The 18873-nt window shown below is 33.2% G+C and overlaps 1 protein-coding gene across 9 annotated transcripts in view; it reads right to left on the minus strand.

The window, feature by feature from the left end:
* Positions 1 to 768: 768 nt before the first annotated feature.
* The window catches only part of LOC124540519 (nuclear factor 1 B-type), a 62182-nt gene continuing 44077 nt past the window's right edge, over positions 769 to 18873 (minus strand). For 2 of the 9 annotated variants that reach the window (XM_047118144.1, XM_047118152.1), the window contains exons 3-14: positions 15864 to 16055; positions 14741 to 14948; positions 14327 to 14398; positions 13010 to 13105; positions 12596 to 12754; positions 9373 to 9480; positions 8521 to 8636; positions 7869 to 7974; positions 7143 to 7315; positions 6967 to 7076; positions 6087 to 6175; positions 769 to 5870 (exon numbers count right to left, since the gene is read on the minus strand). In XM_047118144.1, the coding sequence (XP_046974100.1) occupies positions 5734 to 5870; positions 6087 to 6175; positions 6967 to 7076; positions 7143 to 7315; positions 7869 to 7974; positions 8521 to 8636; positions 9373 to 9480; positions 12596 to 12754; positions 13010 to 13105; positions 14327 to 14398; positions 14741 to 14948; positions 15864 to 16055 (1566 nt within the window). In that variant the 3' untranslated portion in view covers positions 769 to 5733. The remainder of the gene's footprint in view (positions 5871 to 6086; positions 6176 to 6966; positions 7077 to 7142; positions 7316 to 7868; positions 7975 to 8520; positions 8637 to 9372; positions 9481 to 12595; positions 12755 to 13009; positions 13106 to 14326; positions 14399 to 14740; positions 14949 to 15863; positions 16056 to 18873) is intronic. The other 7 variants (XM_047118149.1, XM_047118147.1, XM_047118148.1 and 4 more) reach the window with 7 other exon arrangements.

Raw genomic sequence — 18873 nt, forward strand, 5'->3', positions numbered from 1 at the left:
CCGCTGAGTTTCTTCTCAGGTCAGGTTGTTTCCTTTTCCGGTAGTAGTGTTTAATTAGACTATCAATAATTTATTTTAATGCTTCTATATTTAATAAAGTAATTTGAGTTTGAGTTTGATTATGTGCGTTACTTTTCAACTGGACTTCTCGTCTTGGTAGACTCTACATTTGGAAAAATATGTAAATGTTTTTAAATGTTGAGAAAGAGTAAGTACTGTATTTTTTGACAGTTGTTCTCGGTATAATCTACTTTCCGAACTGGTGTTAGCTTCACTTAATTGTTAAATGACTTTAAAAGTGCTTGTAAAAGCCTACTTAAATATGGTTTATTTTGATTTTGAACTTAACCTAATCTATTCTAATAGATGAGATGTCTATTGTACTCACTGAAAAATATGTTAAACCAATATACATAAAACTTTTACTAAAAGATTCTCAGAGAAAAAATATAATTGGTATAGGAGAAGCTAAACATCGTCGTTATAAATTTGGGCGTTGACGTTTATTCCATGTTTTTGATCTTTAATGTAGCCACTTAAAGACAATTTTAACACGTATTTTAATATTAATATGTAACAAAATAACTTCACTTTATTCTTTTTTCCTATTTTATAAACTAATAACATCAAACCTACATTTGATACATTTTTGGACAAAATGTAACTCAAAAGAAAATTAATTTTCATTTTACTGTTTTTTTTTATCATGCCTAATTGAATTTTTTTTTCAGATATCAAAATGGTAAAGGTATTAAAATAAAACTCAACTCTGTTTGTTTCATTGTATTGCATCAACTGTAACACTTTCAGTTTTCATCGTTATTGAGCAAAGTTTACCTACATTATTATAATTGCTCATAATTCAACGCAAAATCATTTATCATTGTAACAACAATCATTACATATAAAGAACCTAATAAAAACTAACTATCAATCATAAAAAACCTTTTGTACGTTATACATGTACGCGGTAACTTTGTAATGTAGTACATTATAAATAATTCGATGTCGGTTTTTGTGCGAGGATTATAATTTAAAAAAAGAACATTATATTTTTTTAATAATACATTAGCGATTACGCGTTTTAATTTCAATATATATATGCATAAGTGATTCCGCGTCAAACTCGAGCATAACAACGCATGCTATGTCAAATGCTCCAACCCCTCATGACAATACACACACGGCACACGAGTACCGTCCTTATTTTGTTTAAGCTTTAAGCACCAATTTTCTTTATAACAAGTCGTTCGAAATAATTAAACGACTAAAATTCTATAAATATCTTACTATGTATAGGTTAAAAATACATGTTATAACATTTTTACAAGTCTATCTTTAGTTCATATTCCTTTGTAAATCGAATGACGCGTTGTTTTTTTTTTTTTAATAATCCAGGTATTATTTTTACATTTCACAGTCTGTGTCAAGGCGTCACGTCATTTGATCTACACGACAGATTAAACACAATTAAAAAAAAAGAAAAAAAACCTATAGAAAACATGTAAATTAATGTAAGGACAAACATTGTAACTCTTAATTGTTTACTACAGTTTAATTGTACAAATAGAAAATTATATAAATACACTTCGGAAGATATTTACAGACAATTATGGTCATGGACACAATCAATACTAAAAATTAATTAATAAATTCGCTAAATAATTTATAATTGCACATCAAATTCGATGAACTAATAAAATCGTAACTAGAAGTAATTTTTTTTCTATTGTTTAATAATTATCTTTACTTTTAATTATAATTTAGTTACGTATGTTATTCCAATTCAGAAATCCAAAGAAACACAATAAGACGGATTTTAGTTACATCATTTATTTTGTTTATATTTTATATATAAATATATTAGGATCAAATTATAATGTGTGAATATTAATAATTATAATAGATGCTGTTTCAATTATCGACAGATAATATTAAGAAGCAATGCCAGTATTCAAGGGTCAACTACAGACTCTCACAAAGAAATAGCGAGCCTATCCGAAACGCCGCGTAGATTAAGATATACATGCCAGTAAATTACATAATGGATACGTAAGTGGGTATAATGTATGTAAGTACTAAAATTATATAATATATTAGAAGTATTTATATATCAGCGAAACTACGCGTAAAAGCTTTACTTAACCGTACAATAATTATTAGATGAGGATTAAAGTTATAATCTGGATTCGAAATCAATATCCAGACTCGATTGTCCAGTTTGGGTTAATTTGGAAGTATAGATATCACCGACTGGATTATACGGAAGGATCGAAACGTGTACCTATAAAAAGGCAGATTGATATCTTGATTTTTTTTTTCAAATTAGCCGTGTTTGGGACAAATAAATCGATAGGAGATCCAGAGACAAGCCTTCGCGTAAAACAATTCTAATAACGAAGTTACGAGGACGAGGCTTTTTATTTAAAATAACAATAATCATTTATTTCTAGTTAGCACGTTGTATAGAACGCATCATAAATATACAATATTGTTGTATCTAAGGCACATAATGTTTAGGCTTTCAATTATTATTCCATATCGTAACAATGGTGCTAATCAAACGTCAAAAGAAAACATCTATGTTGCGACAAATACGTGAACGTCTTATTATTTAAAGATTCATCGATTTTTTTTTTAAACTTTTTTTTTTCGTTTTCGAATTCCGAATTTGTCGCAAACACATCAACTATTGCAAAGCTATTAATAAAAAACACTACTGAATCTACTGACGCTGTCAATAAAAAACCTTTTCACCTCTCATAATTAAACTTGATTACAATTCTTATTTTCGTCATAATCATAACAAATGCATTACATACAACATGTCTCATTTCGTTAACAATATGTACCAATAATATCTTTCCATTACAGCACTGCCCGTGCACTGCCAATCATACAAAGACTATTTCAATATAAGACACGTCCAGAATGAACAATTTAATCACAGTCTAGAATTTTCTGCACCAATTAGCTTTTAAATTCGTCACCATATTTATTGCCGTCGTTACAAAGTCACTTCGTTCGCGTTATAATACGACGAATTTTAGTTGGTTATCCGAATGTATTCAAAAGCCTTAAGTGTCGTTTACTATTTAATTTTTCTGTACTATATCCTCTAATTATGTCTATAGCTAGCAATTGACTAATTTCCGCCTTCTGTCTAGTCGTACTATATTTGCAGTTATATTTATATATCTATAGTATTTTTTTCTGTGAAATAGCTATGTATTAATTGTACCAAAACGCTTCAATGTTATACTTAATTTACTTAGAACTCAGTTCTCCGGCATTTTATCTATACAAAAAATATCGCGAGTCGACTGTTTATATCTGTTGGATTCTACATCAGTACCAATCTCTAGCTTCACTAAAGCTGTATTTATTATAATATTTTTTTTAATTTATTGCTTGTCATTTATTGCTACGTTACCTATTCTATTCCCTACATACATTTTTTATCAATAGTGCAACGGAAATTAATATACGAAACAATACGGCTTGTACTTGCCTTTACAAATGACAACATAAAGTTTATTCAAGAAACGAGAACACTGAAAGACCATACGATATAATATTGAAATGACGTCGATTTTAAATCATATTTTAATTTTATTGTTCTGCAAAAAAATTACTTACTTATACATGATTTAACTTATAAATCGTTGATAATGAACATTGAGATGAAGTAAGATATTATTTTACTTTGCAGAACAAGCTTTTAATGAGATTAAAGTACATACAGTCTATTTCAATCAAAGATGGATATAATGTAAACAAACATTTGACATTTGACGTGACATCATTTAAAAAGTTGAATAATCTGTGGTGATTTTTATAAATTTTCAAAATGGCGTTTTTATTGTCAGCGAAGTTATTGTTACTTTGGAATTAAAGTAAAAGTATTTAAGTGAAATAGTGTGTTATAAAAAAAGATCTATTAATCAAGAACAGCTGACAAGACTTATGATGATACGCCATTTTGAATCGTGTTTCCCATCAATTTTATAATTATTTTCGACAATATCGCAAATCACATTGTGAAATTTGACGTTTGGATTTGACGGTTAGTTTCGAATTTCGTTTGACGTATTAATTAAGTATTCTGATACGTTTGCTGTCTGTGTTTAAAATATAGCAGAGCTGACCTGAAGTTTGTTTAATTATGATCCGTCTTCGATTGAAACAGGCCGTGATCGTGAACACAGAACTTAATTTACAAACCCAACTTAATCATACCACACTTATAAATCTAAATCTATTAAAAAATCGTGTATATATATTTGGATCTCATTAAGTGTAATTTGGCCACAAATTTAGTTTTCATCCCTTACCAATAAACGTAAGGGGTTATATTAATGTAAATATTCTTTATTTTAAGTACAATAAATTTACATTGTTATTCTAATGACTAGCTTTTCACGTATGGCCACGTATTGCTAAATAATGTAACGAAAGAAAGTAATTTAATTATATTTTGCAACCAAAAAGTTCGTATACGTTGGACTCTTTGGCCACAAAATACGTTATATCGATTTATTAATGAGTCCACGGTTTAGGTATAAGTGGATGGATTATAAAAAAAAAAACTACAATTTACAAGTCCCTAGGTCGTAAGTTATATACGATTTCTTTATAAAAGGCACCTATAAAATGTCCCTCGACGACTGTCGAACTACACACGTCAATCGTTGTTGCTTTCGATTCGAATTTTCATAATTGACAAGATTAGGCGAGTTTTCTTTAATACAATTTTTTTAATGTTTCTGATCTGCTGTAGTTTATTAATCTCCATTGAAAACACCAACCGTAAAATAAGACGAGTTCTAATAAAATATTTATATTCCATCATTTGTTTAACGCATTTATTTAAATGTGTTATTGAATAATTCGGATCGAAAATGCAACAATACAATTGATCAGCACTCGGCTTCTAATTATACAACTAAACTAATCTCATAAGCAAGGCTCGTCTTTCTTATATATTCGTTCAATAAATTAAAAAAATCTCTGTATTCTACTTACGCTTATTCTAAAAAAAGTTTTTCAATACAAAACACACAACAACGAAACTAAAACAACTTATAATATCACACTTTCGTCAATCGCAACGTGTTTTGACGCCAGTAATGGAAGCATATGTTCATATACACTCCTAACTGCCTTAGAGGTCAGCAAAATAATTTATAAGCTGCATTATAATTAATATTTTTTTTTATTTCACTAAATTACTGGAAGGCTTGATCATATCATACTCGATTTATATTCTATAAAAATATTAGAATATAATATGTTGTTTTAATTTTCCGTAACATCATATTTTTACATAATTATCATTGGAGTATTGCTTTTCGTATCATCTATAAATGAAATAATATCATACCGGCCGGCGGCGCCGGACGCGCCGGGCGACGGCGACGACACCGCCGGCCGGCACGGTGCGAACCCAAACTTAAATTCAACTACAACCTTCGCCGAGTCCAATGCGATATTTACACTAGCCCCATTCCACTGTCAAAACGATGCCCAGCCAGCGCCGGACGTAGAAAATTATTGTCAAACGAAAAGAATTTACATCTGAATTTCGAATGCAATTCAAACAGTCTTGTGCGTCACGGGGCGCCAGTGCGGCAGCGGCGCGGGCGTCCAGCGCAGCGCGGCGGCGTCCGGCGCGTCCGGCGCGTCCGGCGCTGCGTCCGGCGCGGCGCCGGGCGGGGGCGCCGGCGGCGCGGATCACGGCGAGCGCAGGTCGGGCGCCGGCTTGTCGGGCGCCAGCTCGTCGGCGTCCACGCCCACGGCCTGCCCCACGCTGGCGCCCGTGTCCATGGCCGTCGCGTCCGACGTGATCACGTTGGATTGGAAGAAGCGTTCTGGAATGTAAAAGACTTCGGAATTATGATTCTCCCGTACGGTAGCGCAGAATTATTCACTCGATTGAACTTGATTTTAATGCCAATAGGATATGAAAATTTTTAATACGTTCACAGAGCGTATATTAAAAGTAGCCCCAGTTTGGGCGCCAATTATGAATCTTCGTTTAATTTAAAAAAAAATACACTTATTTGTGAGAACGTGATATAAATTACCATCGTCTAAAAGGACGACGTGGTCAGGTCCCGTTGGCGCTGTCATTATATTAAACTCTTCCTCTAATGTTGGGAATGGAGCGTTCCACCTGAAACAGTAATATTTATTTAATTTGCTTTTCAATAAATATACTACATTTCAATATTAAATTTGTTTTGTTCATCATCATCTGTATCATTACAAAAGATAAGGCAAAACTTAAGGTATATTAACATTTATTTTAAAATTATAACTGGTGTAATAGAACTAGTTGTTAGAAATGGAACACTTTGTTTCACTATAGCACAACAAATTTATTCAATACATTTCGATTAGTCAGAAAAGAAATGCAATAATCACGAATATTACTTTATAAACTTTATAATTTCATAAATAAAGTTACAGTACTCAAAACGTGAATATTTTGAGTATAATTGAACGCTATGTAAAATTATGACTCTTATTGTTTGATCTCATTTAAAAGGCTTTCGGTGAAAAATTATAAAACGCAAAGTATTTCTTATATTTCTTGCACTATGGTATGTTATTTACTAAACCGTACGACCAGAAATTAATCGAGATATACTTTAAACACAAATTAGGTATTATAAACATATTAGGAATAATTTTACTAAAAACAACATGTGAGCCTTAGCCGCGTATAACATCGGATACCTCAGCTACGTTAGTATTATAATCCCTTCGGAAAAAAGGTTGGTTACACACTCTCGACCCTTTTAACGATAAGCAAGAGAAAAGATGTTACACGACAAAATTGAAGAGGCAAGTAAACGTCTAAAATAAATCTCGATTAAAGATCCATCGTCGGGATCTCAGTTTCTGGGCGCACAGGGACGAGTCTACACGCAAGGATATGTTTAGATATATAATTAGAATTACGTAAATTGTCCGCTGTGGTACCTGTGCGGCGCGCGGGGCGGCGCGCGCGGCGCGTACAGGCCCAGCCCGCCCGGCGGGGAGCCGCCGCCCACCGCGCCGTAGCCGAACACCTGCACCGACTGAGCGTTAGAGACGCGCCACGCAGCTGTCGCCGACGGCTCCGGCTGAGCGGTTACCTGTTGCGGCTGCGCGTGGTAGTGGTTGAAGTGCGAGATGGGCGGGTGGCAGTCGCGGTAGTGAGGCGAGCGCCGGCGCGGCGACGCGGGCGGCGAGCGCACCTCGGGCGACGCCGGCGAGCCGCCGCCCACGCCCACGCCTACGCCACCCACGCCCACGCCCACCTCGCTCGCTGAGGATGTTAAATACAATTTTCGAATGAGTGACGACGACAAAGCTATGCTTTATCTTGTCTTATATATTTCAGTTACTTTAAAACGTGGCTAATAGTTCATATATATTTTAAGTAATATCTTTACTTTGATTGTAAGGCGATTTCATTTATAATAAATCATTAATCGTATTGGCACACTTAGCATAGCAGCCAATAAAGTATTAAAACCTTATTGAATAAGTCGTTACTGAAACCTAGAAATAAAATGTGAACCAATCTGTTACCCCTGACAAACCCTAATTGACATTTCAAATGGTAAATTTATGCCTACAAACTTAAACATTTCATATAATATTGGTCATAATAGAAAATCTAAAATGAGACAACACGAACGAAAATTCATATAGACACAATAAAGTCATCGAATTTTGTATTAGTCAAATGCCTTATTAAAATTAATACGAATTATTACATAAAAGTAATTTTCTTTATAGCTGTATATGTTTACGTAAGTAATAAAACATCGTTTCTTCCATGACATATCGTTATCAAAACACTATCACAAACCTACCCGTAGATCTGATAATGGTGACCGGCCTCGCCATGGGGGGCAGAGGTGGTGGAGGTAACATCGAACTGCTGAAGTAAGGCTTGGGGCTTCTTGATAGACTGTGAACCTGAAGATAAATATTACAAAAAAATATTAACACAGTATTTTCATTTACACAGAAGTTTTCTTTTAAATTTTCAGAATAAGATTGCCAATATTCACAATACCATGTTACAATATTAAATACCAAGTTACTTGAATGCACAACGTAACAGAAAGCCCAACAGCTAGGCAAATATGTCTCTTCTTGAGGCGCTCACATAGAATTCCTATTTGCTATAGGTATACCAATAGTTTTGGTTTGCTTTCTTAAGCTTTATAGGAATTAAATTGCAAAATAACCCAATTAAATAATAAAAAACACGAAACATGAAACTACTAACATTTGTATCATAGTGGACTTTAAAGGTACACTATAAACACTGCTCTCTGATTTCCTATACGATTATCGCTTCTGTAAACATTAATGGAAATACATTGGGACCCCAAACCGATCAGAAGCAAAGGTTTTGACATTTTATCATTTGTAAAATTCCAAAACTATATGGTATTTTATTCATCATAAAAAACGTATAAAAGGAGACATAAATATTTTCACAAGTTGGTGTATAACCTGTAACTGCTGCACATCCGAGGGCGGCTCCTGGCACACGAACGTGACGAAGTCCCCGAGCGAGTCCTGCGGCGCGCCGTCGTACTTCCCGCCGTGCTGGTTCGACAGCTCTGACGCTGGAGGGGACAACATTAACCGGCTAGATACATCCACCGTTTACAAACAAATACACGCTTACCTTTTTAAATAAGACATTGCGTTGCATACAAAAACATTCATATTTCTTTCGTGTTAAATACCCTAGATCTGAGAAATCGTATTACATTTTATTGCAATTCGATTGAACTCCTAAAATCATCATCCTCCTGCTCTTATCCCAAATTTACTTGGGGTCGGCACAGTGTGTTTTCTTCCTCCATACTTCTCTGTCGGACGTCATCTCACAAGTAACATTCTTTCTAGCCATATCTTCTTTCACACAATCCATCGTTTCTTTGGTCGTTCTCTACCTCTATATCCATCCACATTCAAAAAATCAAAATCAAAATAAGCTTTATTCAAGTAGGCTTTTATAAGCACTTTTGAATCGTCATTTTACAATTAAGTGAAGCTACCACCGGTTCGGAAAGTAGATTCTACCGAGAAGAACCGGCTCAATACCTTCCTTACAAATTAGTCCTCATTCCTCTTCATATGTCCATAACAGTCGGTTTCCACATGGCTTGTCGGTTACCGGTACCACTTTCAAACTTCCTCTTATGTACTCATTCCTTACTCTACACATTCCTCTCAGCATTCTCATCTCCGCAAGATTGAATTCGCAAAATAATATTTATTTATGACCAATTTTACGTTTTGGAAAAACATTATTTGCAAATACATGTTGATTACTCGAACATAAATAACACTCACCCGTAGGATGTGTGTCCGTAGGAGGTGGCGCGTGCTGGTAGAAGATGGTGTTGGAAGGCACTAGGGGCGATTGTGCTGCGCTCAGACCCGCTGAACTATGGGGAATACCTGTAAAACCAAACAAACATAGCTAATGAGACAAATTTAGATCGTATGTAGATTTAAGCTTGGATTTCAGGTAATCGGGTCTTCAAAATTTAGGCACGAGGGACATATAATTAAATTGGCCTTGATAAGTCGTCACCACTGCTTATAGAAATTATAGACTATTTTTTTTCTAAGTTAAAGTTTTCCTAAGTTTATATAGTAATATTTTTTATTTTATTTTGTGATTTTTACGTAATATTTTTATTTTATCTTTAAATTAATATGTAAACTTTTTAATTGTGCACTGTTTATAGTTAGTAAATGTTATGTACACTTGTCATTGACGTACATATCTGATGTTTTAATATAGTCACTTTAACTGTAAATGTTCAATATGTATGTTGTAAGTGTGCTTGTTGTAAATAAATAAATAAATAAATAAATAGCCGGACATTTTTTAACGAGAACTTACATCGTCAACTACTAAGCTACCTTTAAAACTGAGATGTGATGTCTCTCGTGCCTGTGTTACACTGACTCACGTAACCTCTAAGCCGGAACACAATTATAATATTGAGTACTTTTGTTTGGCGGTATAATATCTGATGAATGGGTGGCACCTACGCAGATAGACTTGAACAAAGTCCTACCACCAAGTAAACCATCAAGATAATTGGCGAAATGGAAAAGAAAAACTTATGTTTGAAATTAATATTAATAGAAAATTGGTAATGGTCTTATTTTGAAAGAGTTCTAGCCATAAATGTGCAGAAAATAAAGAGGATTCTAGATATAAATGTAATAAACCGTTGTAATTTAACAATGTTTTTAATATTAGAGAGCGGAAAAAAGTTACTGGCCAGTTAGAGAGCGGTACCGGTGGTAGCTTCACTTAATTGATAAATGACGATTCAAAAGTGCTTGTAAAAGCCCACTTGAATAAAGTTTATTTTGATTTTGATTTTGTACGGCTGTATAGGAAAAAAATGTATAACTCTAATTCTTTTGAATATACCCACTAGGAATTATTAAGGAGAAAACGACTATGTGCACAATACGAATCATTTTTGTCCGAACGATGCGTGCGTCGACACCAAACACAGAACGTGACTGATCGTTACATGAAGATATAACTAAATTATTCAGACATTCAATTATTTTTATACAAACATCTATAAATAGGTTCTTAGTGACTTTCGTAATACACAATACGTGTCGCTTTAGACGATTTGTTTTCCAGCTTCTCCGTAAAATTCCACTTGAAATCCGTCAAGTATAAAATTTGAACACATCTTAAATTTTAGGCGTTTTTATACTATCAATACTTGCTCAACTTTGCCGATTCTTAAATTCGAATTGTTTGTTAAAAATCCTTAATAAATAAGGCATTTTTAACAAGACAAGATGATAAAAAACCTTTTTGGGTTTTTTTTATGTTATAGGTTGTGTCACCATCACCCATAGACAATGACGCTGTAAGAAATATTAACTATTCCTTACATTGTCAATGTGCCACCAACCTTGGGAACTAAGATGCTATGTCCCTTGTGCCTGTAGTTACACTGGCTCACTCGCCCTTCAAACCGGAACACAACAATACTGATTACTGTTATTTGGCGGTAGAATAACTGATGAGTGGGTGGTACCTACCCAGACGGGCTTGCACAAAGCCCTACCACCAAGTTAAATCGTGTATATAATCCCTGTTGTATTTTCAGGCAAGATATAATATGTATAATTGCGTTTATCTTTGTATTTCAAATGTTGGATACGAGTACTGAGATTCTTGGGGATTCGTTTCGATAAAGTCTTCATTCCGAATCAGAGGTAGCTTTTAATATAGTTATGACAAATGATTTAAAAATGTTTGTAAGAGCCTCATTAACTAAAGTATATGATTTTGAATAAAATAATTGCTCTAATAAATATTGACTTACATAAAATCCTATTCATTAAGGATATAAATTGAACCTAGGAGTAATAGTGCAAAAACCTTCGCAAAACTTGTAACATCCCATTTTATTATCTCCATTGATCTATTTTCGTGCCGAGCTTGTCTTCCACTCCTTAGATTAGTATATATATATGTGTATAACTTCTGATTCCAAATTGTTATAAATAAAATCATTTAAAATATCACAGGTGTTCAAACAGCGGTACCAAATTTGAATGCAAATAAAAAATACAAATTTATTTCATTCGATAAACAAAATATGTCAGCGACCCATACAATGAACCCGTAACCAAATAAATGCAATGTTAATAATGATTCATATGAAATAATCTTATGCGACCGTATTTAGTACGAGATCCGTGTACGAACAAGTCGGACCAATCGTGAATACTAATCAACCAAACACACGTATCGTCGTATTGTTTTGGTACCGTTCTTGCGCATTCAATTAATATGCAATTGAAGACTTTACTAATAATATATAATAGTAATGAGTCATAAGTATCTCATTGAACCCGTTACGATATTCATAAATAGAATTCGTCAAATTAAACTATGCCCAAAAAATAAACTTGGCGTTAGAAGTACATTTACATCTTTTTTACGTACAATGATTATCACTGATTCTATAAAAGTAATCTATGTTACTGTGAATATACATAATGTTGCTGTAAATATATTGTAACGCCAACAATGAGCACTCTTTTGTTACAAACATCCCGAAAGCCTTTAAGCCCAAATTAAATTACAGCAAAGGCCTCAAGAAAATATTAGTGAATACCTATGAAGAGATTTTATATTGATATTGGTAGGTGATTTAGTGTTAATAATTTGCTGATTGGGTTGATCTTAAATAGTATTTGCTGATGTATATATAATGGAATCATATTGATGATGTATATATGAATTACTAGTGAGAGGCCATTATACATATCTGCTTTTGGAAATCAAAAAATTTAGGGATATTTTCACAGGATATCTTCTTAGTATAAGATAAAGTCCAGAGCTTGAAAACTCATTTCACAATCTGCAGGGTAAATGTAGACAGTATCTTGAAGTCATGGCGTTTTCCTTTTAAAACCGTTCTTCAATAGAAAATAATGATGGAACATTTGTTCATTAGCCGTTAATCCATGGAGCGTTTAATACAAACGGCAGCTTGTTAACGGCTGCGAGACTCACTGAAGCACTGTCCGACGAGCATGGCGGAGGGCGTGGCGCGCTCGGGCGGAGGCTCGAAGGCGGGCGGCGCGGGGCTGTTGTACCCATAGTACGTGGACTCCAGTTTGATGCCCCCGGAGCCCCCCGGTGATTCGGATCCTGTTTCTTGGAGGATAGACGCTAGAATGATTAAAATATTTTACGTGAGCATTTTCTACGTCAACGAAGTGGTAATGCTGCATATATTCATCTCCAACACTAAAACAGTATAATTTAGTCAAACGGAACTATTGCAACTAGTAGTACTAGAGTATTAGCATTTTAATAATGCGTATAAATAAAAGAGGTCATCTTCCAAAACGTGATGTCAAAGGATTAATAGAAACGATGCGACTATTTAATAATGTTAGGTTATAGTAATAAATCTGTAATTACCTTTAGATAACTTCCATAGCTCCTTCGAAGAGAAGACACCGGTCGCTAAAATGATATCGTTGCAAATAACACCGTTGTATGGATTATGGGTATATCCTGTAACCCACGATTCGAAATATTATAGAAAATAAAGTAAAAAACATCAAAAGGAAATCGCCAAACAGAATTGGACTCAAATTAACACATCTAAATGAATCAACTTTATAGAAATACAACAATTATACAACACTTAATAAAGTTTACACTTATATTTAAGTAAAACATCAAAATATTTTACACATCTAAATTAGAAAAACACACAGTAAAACTACGATCGATGCTATTTTAAATATTAATATAAATTAAGATTTAGACGAACGTACTAAAGTTAATGGTGATCAAATTAATACATAATCAGCAAATAAATCCATTAATAGTATTTTCTTAAAAGATATAATAATGTACATATAATGTTATGACAGAATAGTTTTTAGTAATTAGATAAAATACTGTGAAATCAAACTTTTATAGCAAAATAAAGTAATCTTACGTGAAAAATATGAATATGGCGTAAAATTTAAAAGAACATCGAATCTGTTAACCTTGCTATGTAACTTTTGACAGCCATCATCACGATGTTTTAATTACTTTTCAAAACTCATAACAACAAAAATACCGCAATCAATTAATTCAAAAAGCAGCTCTGATCAATATCAAAGTACTTGATGAATTTTTGATGAAATGTCTACCAAAATTGTTTAAAAATATACTAAAAGATTAATATCTGAAAGTTGTTAAGAGTTACACGATATCAACGTAAGAGTGAAAGAGAAGGAACACCGACTACAGTACATATTACACAAAGAACAATCGAGCAACATCAAGAACTTTCAAAACACCAAGGAAAGCATGAGGTGCAAGCCAATACAGGGATAAGTTGAAACGTCCAAATGCACAAATCTAAAATGGTGATCACAACATGTTTTTGTGCAATACCAATCAAAAAATCTCTCATCAATTTTACTGCTGCGACTAAAAATGGTGTTTTATTGTCTTTAATATATTTCACATTTAGTGAAAAATAAATCGTAAAATCATTATTATAGGGAAATATCCTAAAGAACTTTTACGCCGCCGATATAATTGGAAAGAAAAAATTTAATAGTCTAATATTGTACATAAATCTTTTAAACAAAATTATCAATAATAGATTAAAAGTATTTCTCTTATAAGAAACAAAAATTTCATAGACAATTTAAGTCCAATTGCGAAGGCCATTAAAACACCATTTTTAACCACGACACGAACACGCCACGACACCGACACGAGCCGGTTTACCTTTATTCTTAGCCTCGTGTTCATTCTCTTTGTCCCTAGTGGGATGTGGAGAGAGAGATCCGCTTAGTATATCTGAAACATATCAGTTATATGTACTAAGGTACTAAATATGATATATACTGCTTTCTAATTACATGCAAAAAAAGAAACAAAATCCAGAAAAGAAAACAATTGCAGCTCTACTTTTACAATCGAGTGTTAGCAAATAATTTTATGAAATAAAACAGTTACTAGCATTGATGATTTTATAGATGGAAGCTGAAAGCAATCCATCAGCTTAAACAACTATTACCGAAAATGTTTTGATCAGTCTTGTTCTGAAATTCGAAATTTGAAATTTTGAAAGTCGAATATCATCAATGCCAGCATTAACAAAAATGAACTAAGCGTTGTAATTATAAGTGAGCGAGAGACCTGGTAGACCGTCGCTCCCATTACCATAGCTGTTGATGAAGTTCGCGAGGTACAAGTCTAGTTCGCGCACAGACACGTTGATGTGGTAAGGGTTGACGCAGAGCCCCGGCTGCGTACATTCCGGGTGCTTCTCTAAGCGTTCCCCGTCTGTACTCTCTAGCGGTATCGCTTTGAACAATATCACCATTACCAGGTCTAAGCGCCACACCTGAAATATTAAAAAGAGAAGGCTTTAATATAATTGTACCTAAGATAAACAGGTCGCTGGCTCTTAAATTTGTGAAATTGTACCCTTTATTAAGCACTATGACATTCTTATTGAGACTATATAAGTCACACAAAATCGAAAGAACTGTCTTGTAATAATAAGAAAAGACATAGACTTAGAAATTTAGTATCTTTGTTAAAATCAATAATTTCGTATACAGAAAGTAATCGGTAAGCGATGAAGGAAAACATCGTGAAGAAACCTGAATGTGTCTAATTTCATAGAAAATCAAAATCAAAATCAAAATAAACTTTATTCAAGTGGGCTTTTACAAGCACTTTTGAATCGTCAATTAACAATTAAGTGAAGCTACCACATGTGTATTCCACCAACATGCATTGGAACAGCGTGGTGGAATATATATTTTTTATTTATTTATTTATTATTTATTTATTTTATGGAATAGGTTGGCGGACGAGCATACGAGCCATCTGATGGTAAGTGGTCACCATCACCCATAGACAATGACGCTGTAAGAAATATTAACTATTCCTTACATCGTCAATGTGCCACCAACCTTGGGAACTAAGATGTTATGTCCCTTGTGCTTGTAGTTACACTGGCTCACTCACCCTTCAAACCGGAACACAACAATAATGAGTACTGTTATTTGGCGGAAGAATAACTGATGAGTGGGTGGTACCTACCCAGACGGGCTTGCACTAAGCCCTACCACCAAGTGAACATTCCAAACATTCTTCTCAAAATTAGAAGAGGTTTTAGCCCAGCAGTAGGAAATTTACACTGTTTTTGTTGTTGTTCGTTGTTGTTGTAAAATTTGCTAACTTGATGCGAATGACAATTTTAAAAAAGTTCAATTTGTAAAAGGATTTTTTACAGTTATCGTGTATTTACCTTATCAGCTTGCCTCAAGCAGTCTATCCGCCTCATCTTCCCCTTCTGGTCGGGGTTGGAGAGCACGCACACGGCCGGCCGCTTGCCCGTGATACTGAGGACGAAATCCTCTCGGCAGTCCTGCGTTATATCTTTCCTCAGTTTCCCGAGTAGACGCGAAGCCCATTTCTGTTTTACTTCTGCTTTTTCGTTCTGGAATCATTCGAAATTTAACGTTAGCACCAATTTTTTTTAGAAATATCAAAGTTCGTTTGAATATGACGTAGTTTTATTTGGATGCAAAAAATGCTTTGTCTATATAAAATTATAATTCAAAAACTACCCATAATTTTCATAGAAGATATGCATCAATCCGTTGACTCATTAATACAAACAAGATTTCCTCTAATAATACCTAATCGTAGTCTTGAATTAGATATGATGTGATATTGTACAAGAATTTACGTTTCATTAAAATACTCATGTTTAGAGATAATACCCAATTATATTGGCTCCGTAGTAGGAGAATTAATGGAGCGATTTTTACGATTAATTAAATATTCCTGAATTGAACTGGCTAGATAACCATTGTATCATGACACCCAAAATATATCAAGCCTATTCCATAAGGCATATCAAACACAATATCTTGTATAACTATGCTAGCTTACTTACCAAAATACAAAAACTGTAAACCAAAACATTAATTTTGTCGGCCTTACCACCAAAAACAGATGTATATTAACTCCCAACTATCGTCTATCCAAATAAAACAATAATAATCCGTAACCACGGAAATCCTCACATTGAAAAATAAAAAGGGTATTGTTTCAACGAAACCCGTGCTAGTTTCTGATTTGACAGCTCGATATATGAGCTAGCATCATCAATATTATTTTTGGATCTAGGCCATTGGTTAAAGAACTTATGTAATGAAACTCAACATACTGTAACATACATACTTATTCTCTTTATCTCGCTTCGAAGATAAAACGTATTTCTGTATGAACAATCTCGAAACTCACCGCAATCGATCGTAAAATTACAGAAAGTCATATGCGATATTGACTATAATAATAATAATATTTAAAACGCACAAGCATTGAAACAGCTTGTTACCGAAAAACTCTTCAAACATTTTATGAGTGAATTTTTAAATTAAAAATATTATTAAATTTAGAATAAGTCAATCACAATATTTATGATTTTAGATCTAAAGTGCCGTAAAGACTTAAATATGACATCTAATTTTAAACCTAAAGTTCTCATAACTAATGACGTATATTGATCGAATTTTTAAGACTACTTTATCAATGAAAGATTTATAAAGCTTTTCATGTGTAAACATGACTTAGCTGATTATCAACGCTTACATTAAACTGCAAAGATTTTGTGGTGTTAAATTAGAAGAACACACGTTTTTGGAAGGTTATATTTTCTTTATCTCCTCTGTGTCTGACCAAGACAAATTATAGTAATATAGGTACGTACCTATTTGGATAATTTATTCAACAAATATATAGATAAAACAAAAAAACTAGTATAGTATAAACTTTAAATCGTTCTAAACATCCTATTTCTAGATGACAGAAAATTAATAAAATTATATTTCACACAACAAATATTAATTATGTTAAATAATGAGCCATCGCTCTCTGTTCTAATCACATAGATTAATTAAATAGATCATTTATTATAGTCTAGCTTAGGCAGCCAACACACTCTTAATTATTTATGCGCTATTCACATTGTCATATAAATTACGATTGAGACAAACAATGCATTAATAGCTAATAATTGTCGCAAACAAATCTATTTCAAATGTAAAATGACGACCAATTCTTAAAGATTTTGTTAATTGAAATTCATTTTATCCATTACCTTATGCAGATCATTAATATATTATTTATGTAATCCCAGATAGTTAAACAAATGAAATAAAAACTACAACCTCATAATATGAATTGAACACGCACTATTTAAACATAATGAGATAAACTTAAAATCAAATAGATTTATTCAATGTACTTCTACATTTATTACACTTTCTTATTGATGGTCAGATTAAATACTGGTTGGAAAAAAAAAACACCCGGAAAAGAAAAGAAGGCGAAAGAAACTCAGCGGGTCATTTTTTCAAATTAATTAAATACATATTGTATATGAAAAGAAATAGCTAGGTTCGATCGTTTCATGCCCCAAGGTGTGCTATCAAACATAAACTCATTAATTTTATAGTAACCTTTCGCACACAAGCGTTTTTTAACAAATTTTCTAAATTTGGCAACAGAATAATAACGGTATTTACTATATAAACGACACAAATAAAAACTCATAGATTAATTTAATTTAAGTCACCCAAATCTGAATAGTAGACAAAACAATGGGCCTAATTTTCAGCATTAACCTCCTAAATCAACAACTGGGACACGTGCTATGGAATTCTTCGTACGGCGTCCGACAGACGCATTGCGACTATCTACAAATGCAGACATCTTTGTTTTGTATCTTCCGCAACGCGAAAATCTGTTAACTCACGCCATTTTTGGCGTTATATTTTGGTACATTTCAATAATCTTGTTTAGATTGTACACCAAGTTGTATTGGAAAACGTTTAGATTTAAACGGTATTTGAGGTTATAAAATGCAACACTAAAATCACAGCCATGATGGATTTAGGCTATAATTTATACACACTTCGATTCCAAACTCAAAATACACGATTGGATTACTTAAAGTAAAAATTTTGCTTATAAAATTCATTGATAAATTTGAGCAATAAATTGTAATAGTAAGAAACGCTGGATGATTAATTAATGTTAGCGTAAAAATGCGCTGTAAATTACGACTTCCGCCGGATACGTCACTATTTTTACAAATTATTATCTGTACGATTTAAAAAGTTATCATAATACTATCAAATTGTGTAGACTCACTTTACAAATTCAAATAGCAGGCACGATAATCTAGCACTATTGATAATCGGTATTTTCTTAAAGTATTTTATAATATTTTATAATTTTTTACGCTT

The sequence above is a fragment of the Vanessa cardui genome, chromosome 25 (assembly GCF_905220365.1).
Source record: "Vanessa cardui chromosome 25, ilVanCard2.1, whole genome shotgun sequence".
NCBI classification, from domain to species: domain Eukaryota; kingdom Metazoa; phylum Arthropoda; class Insecta; order Lepidoptera; family Nymphalidae; genus Vanessa; species Vanessa cardui.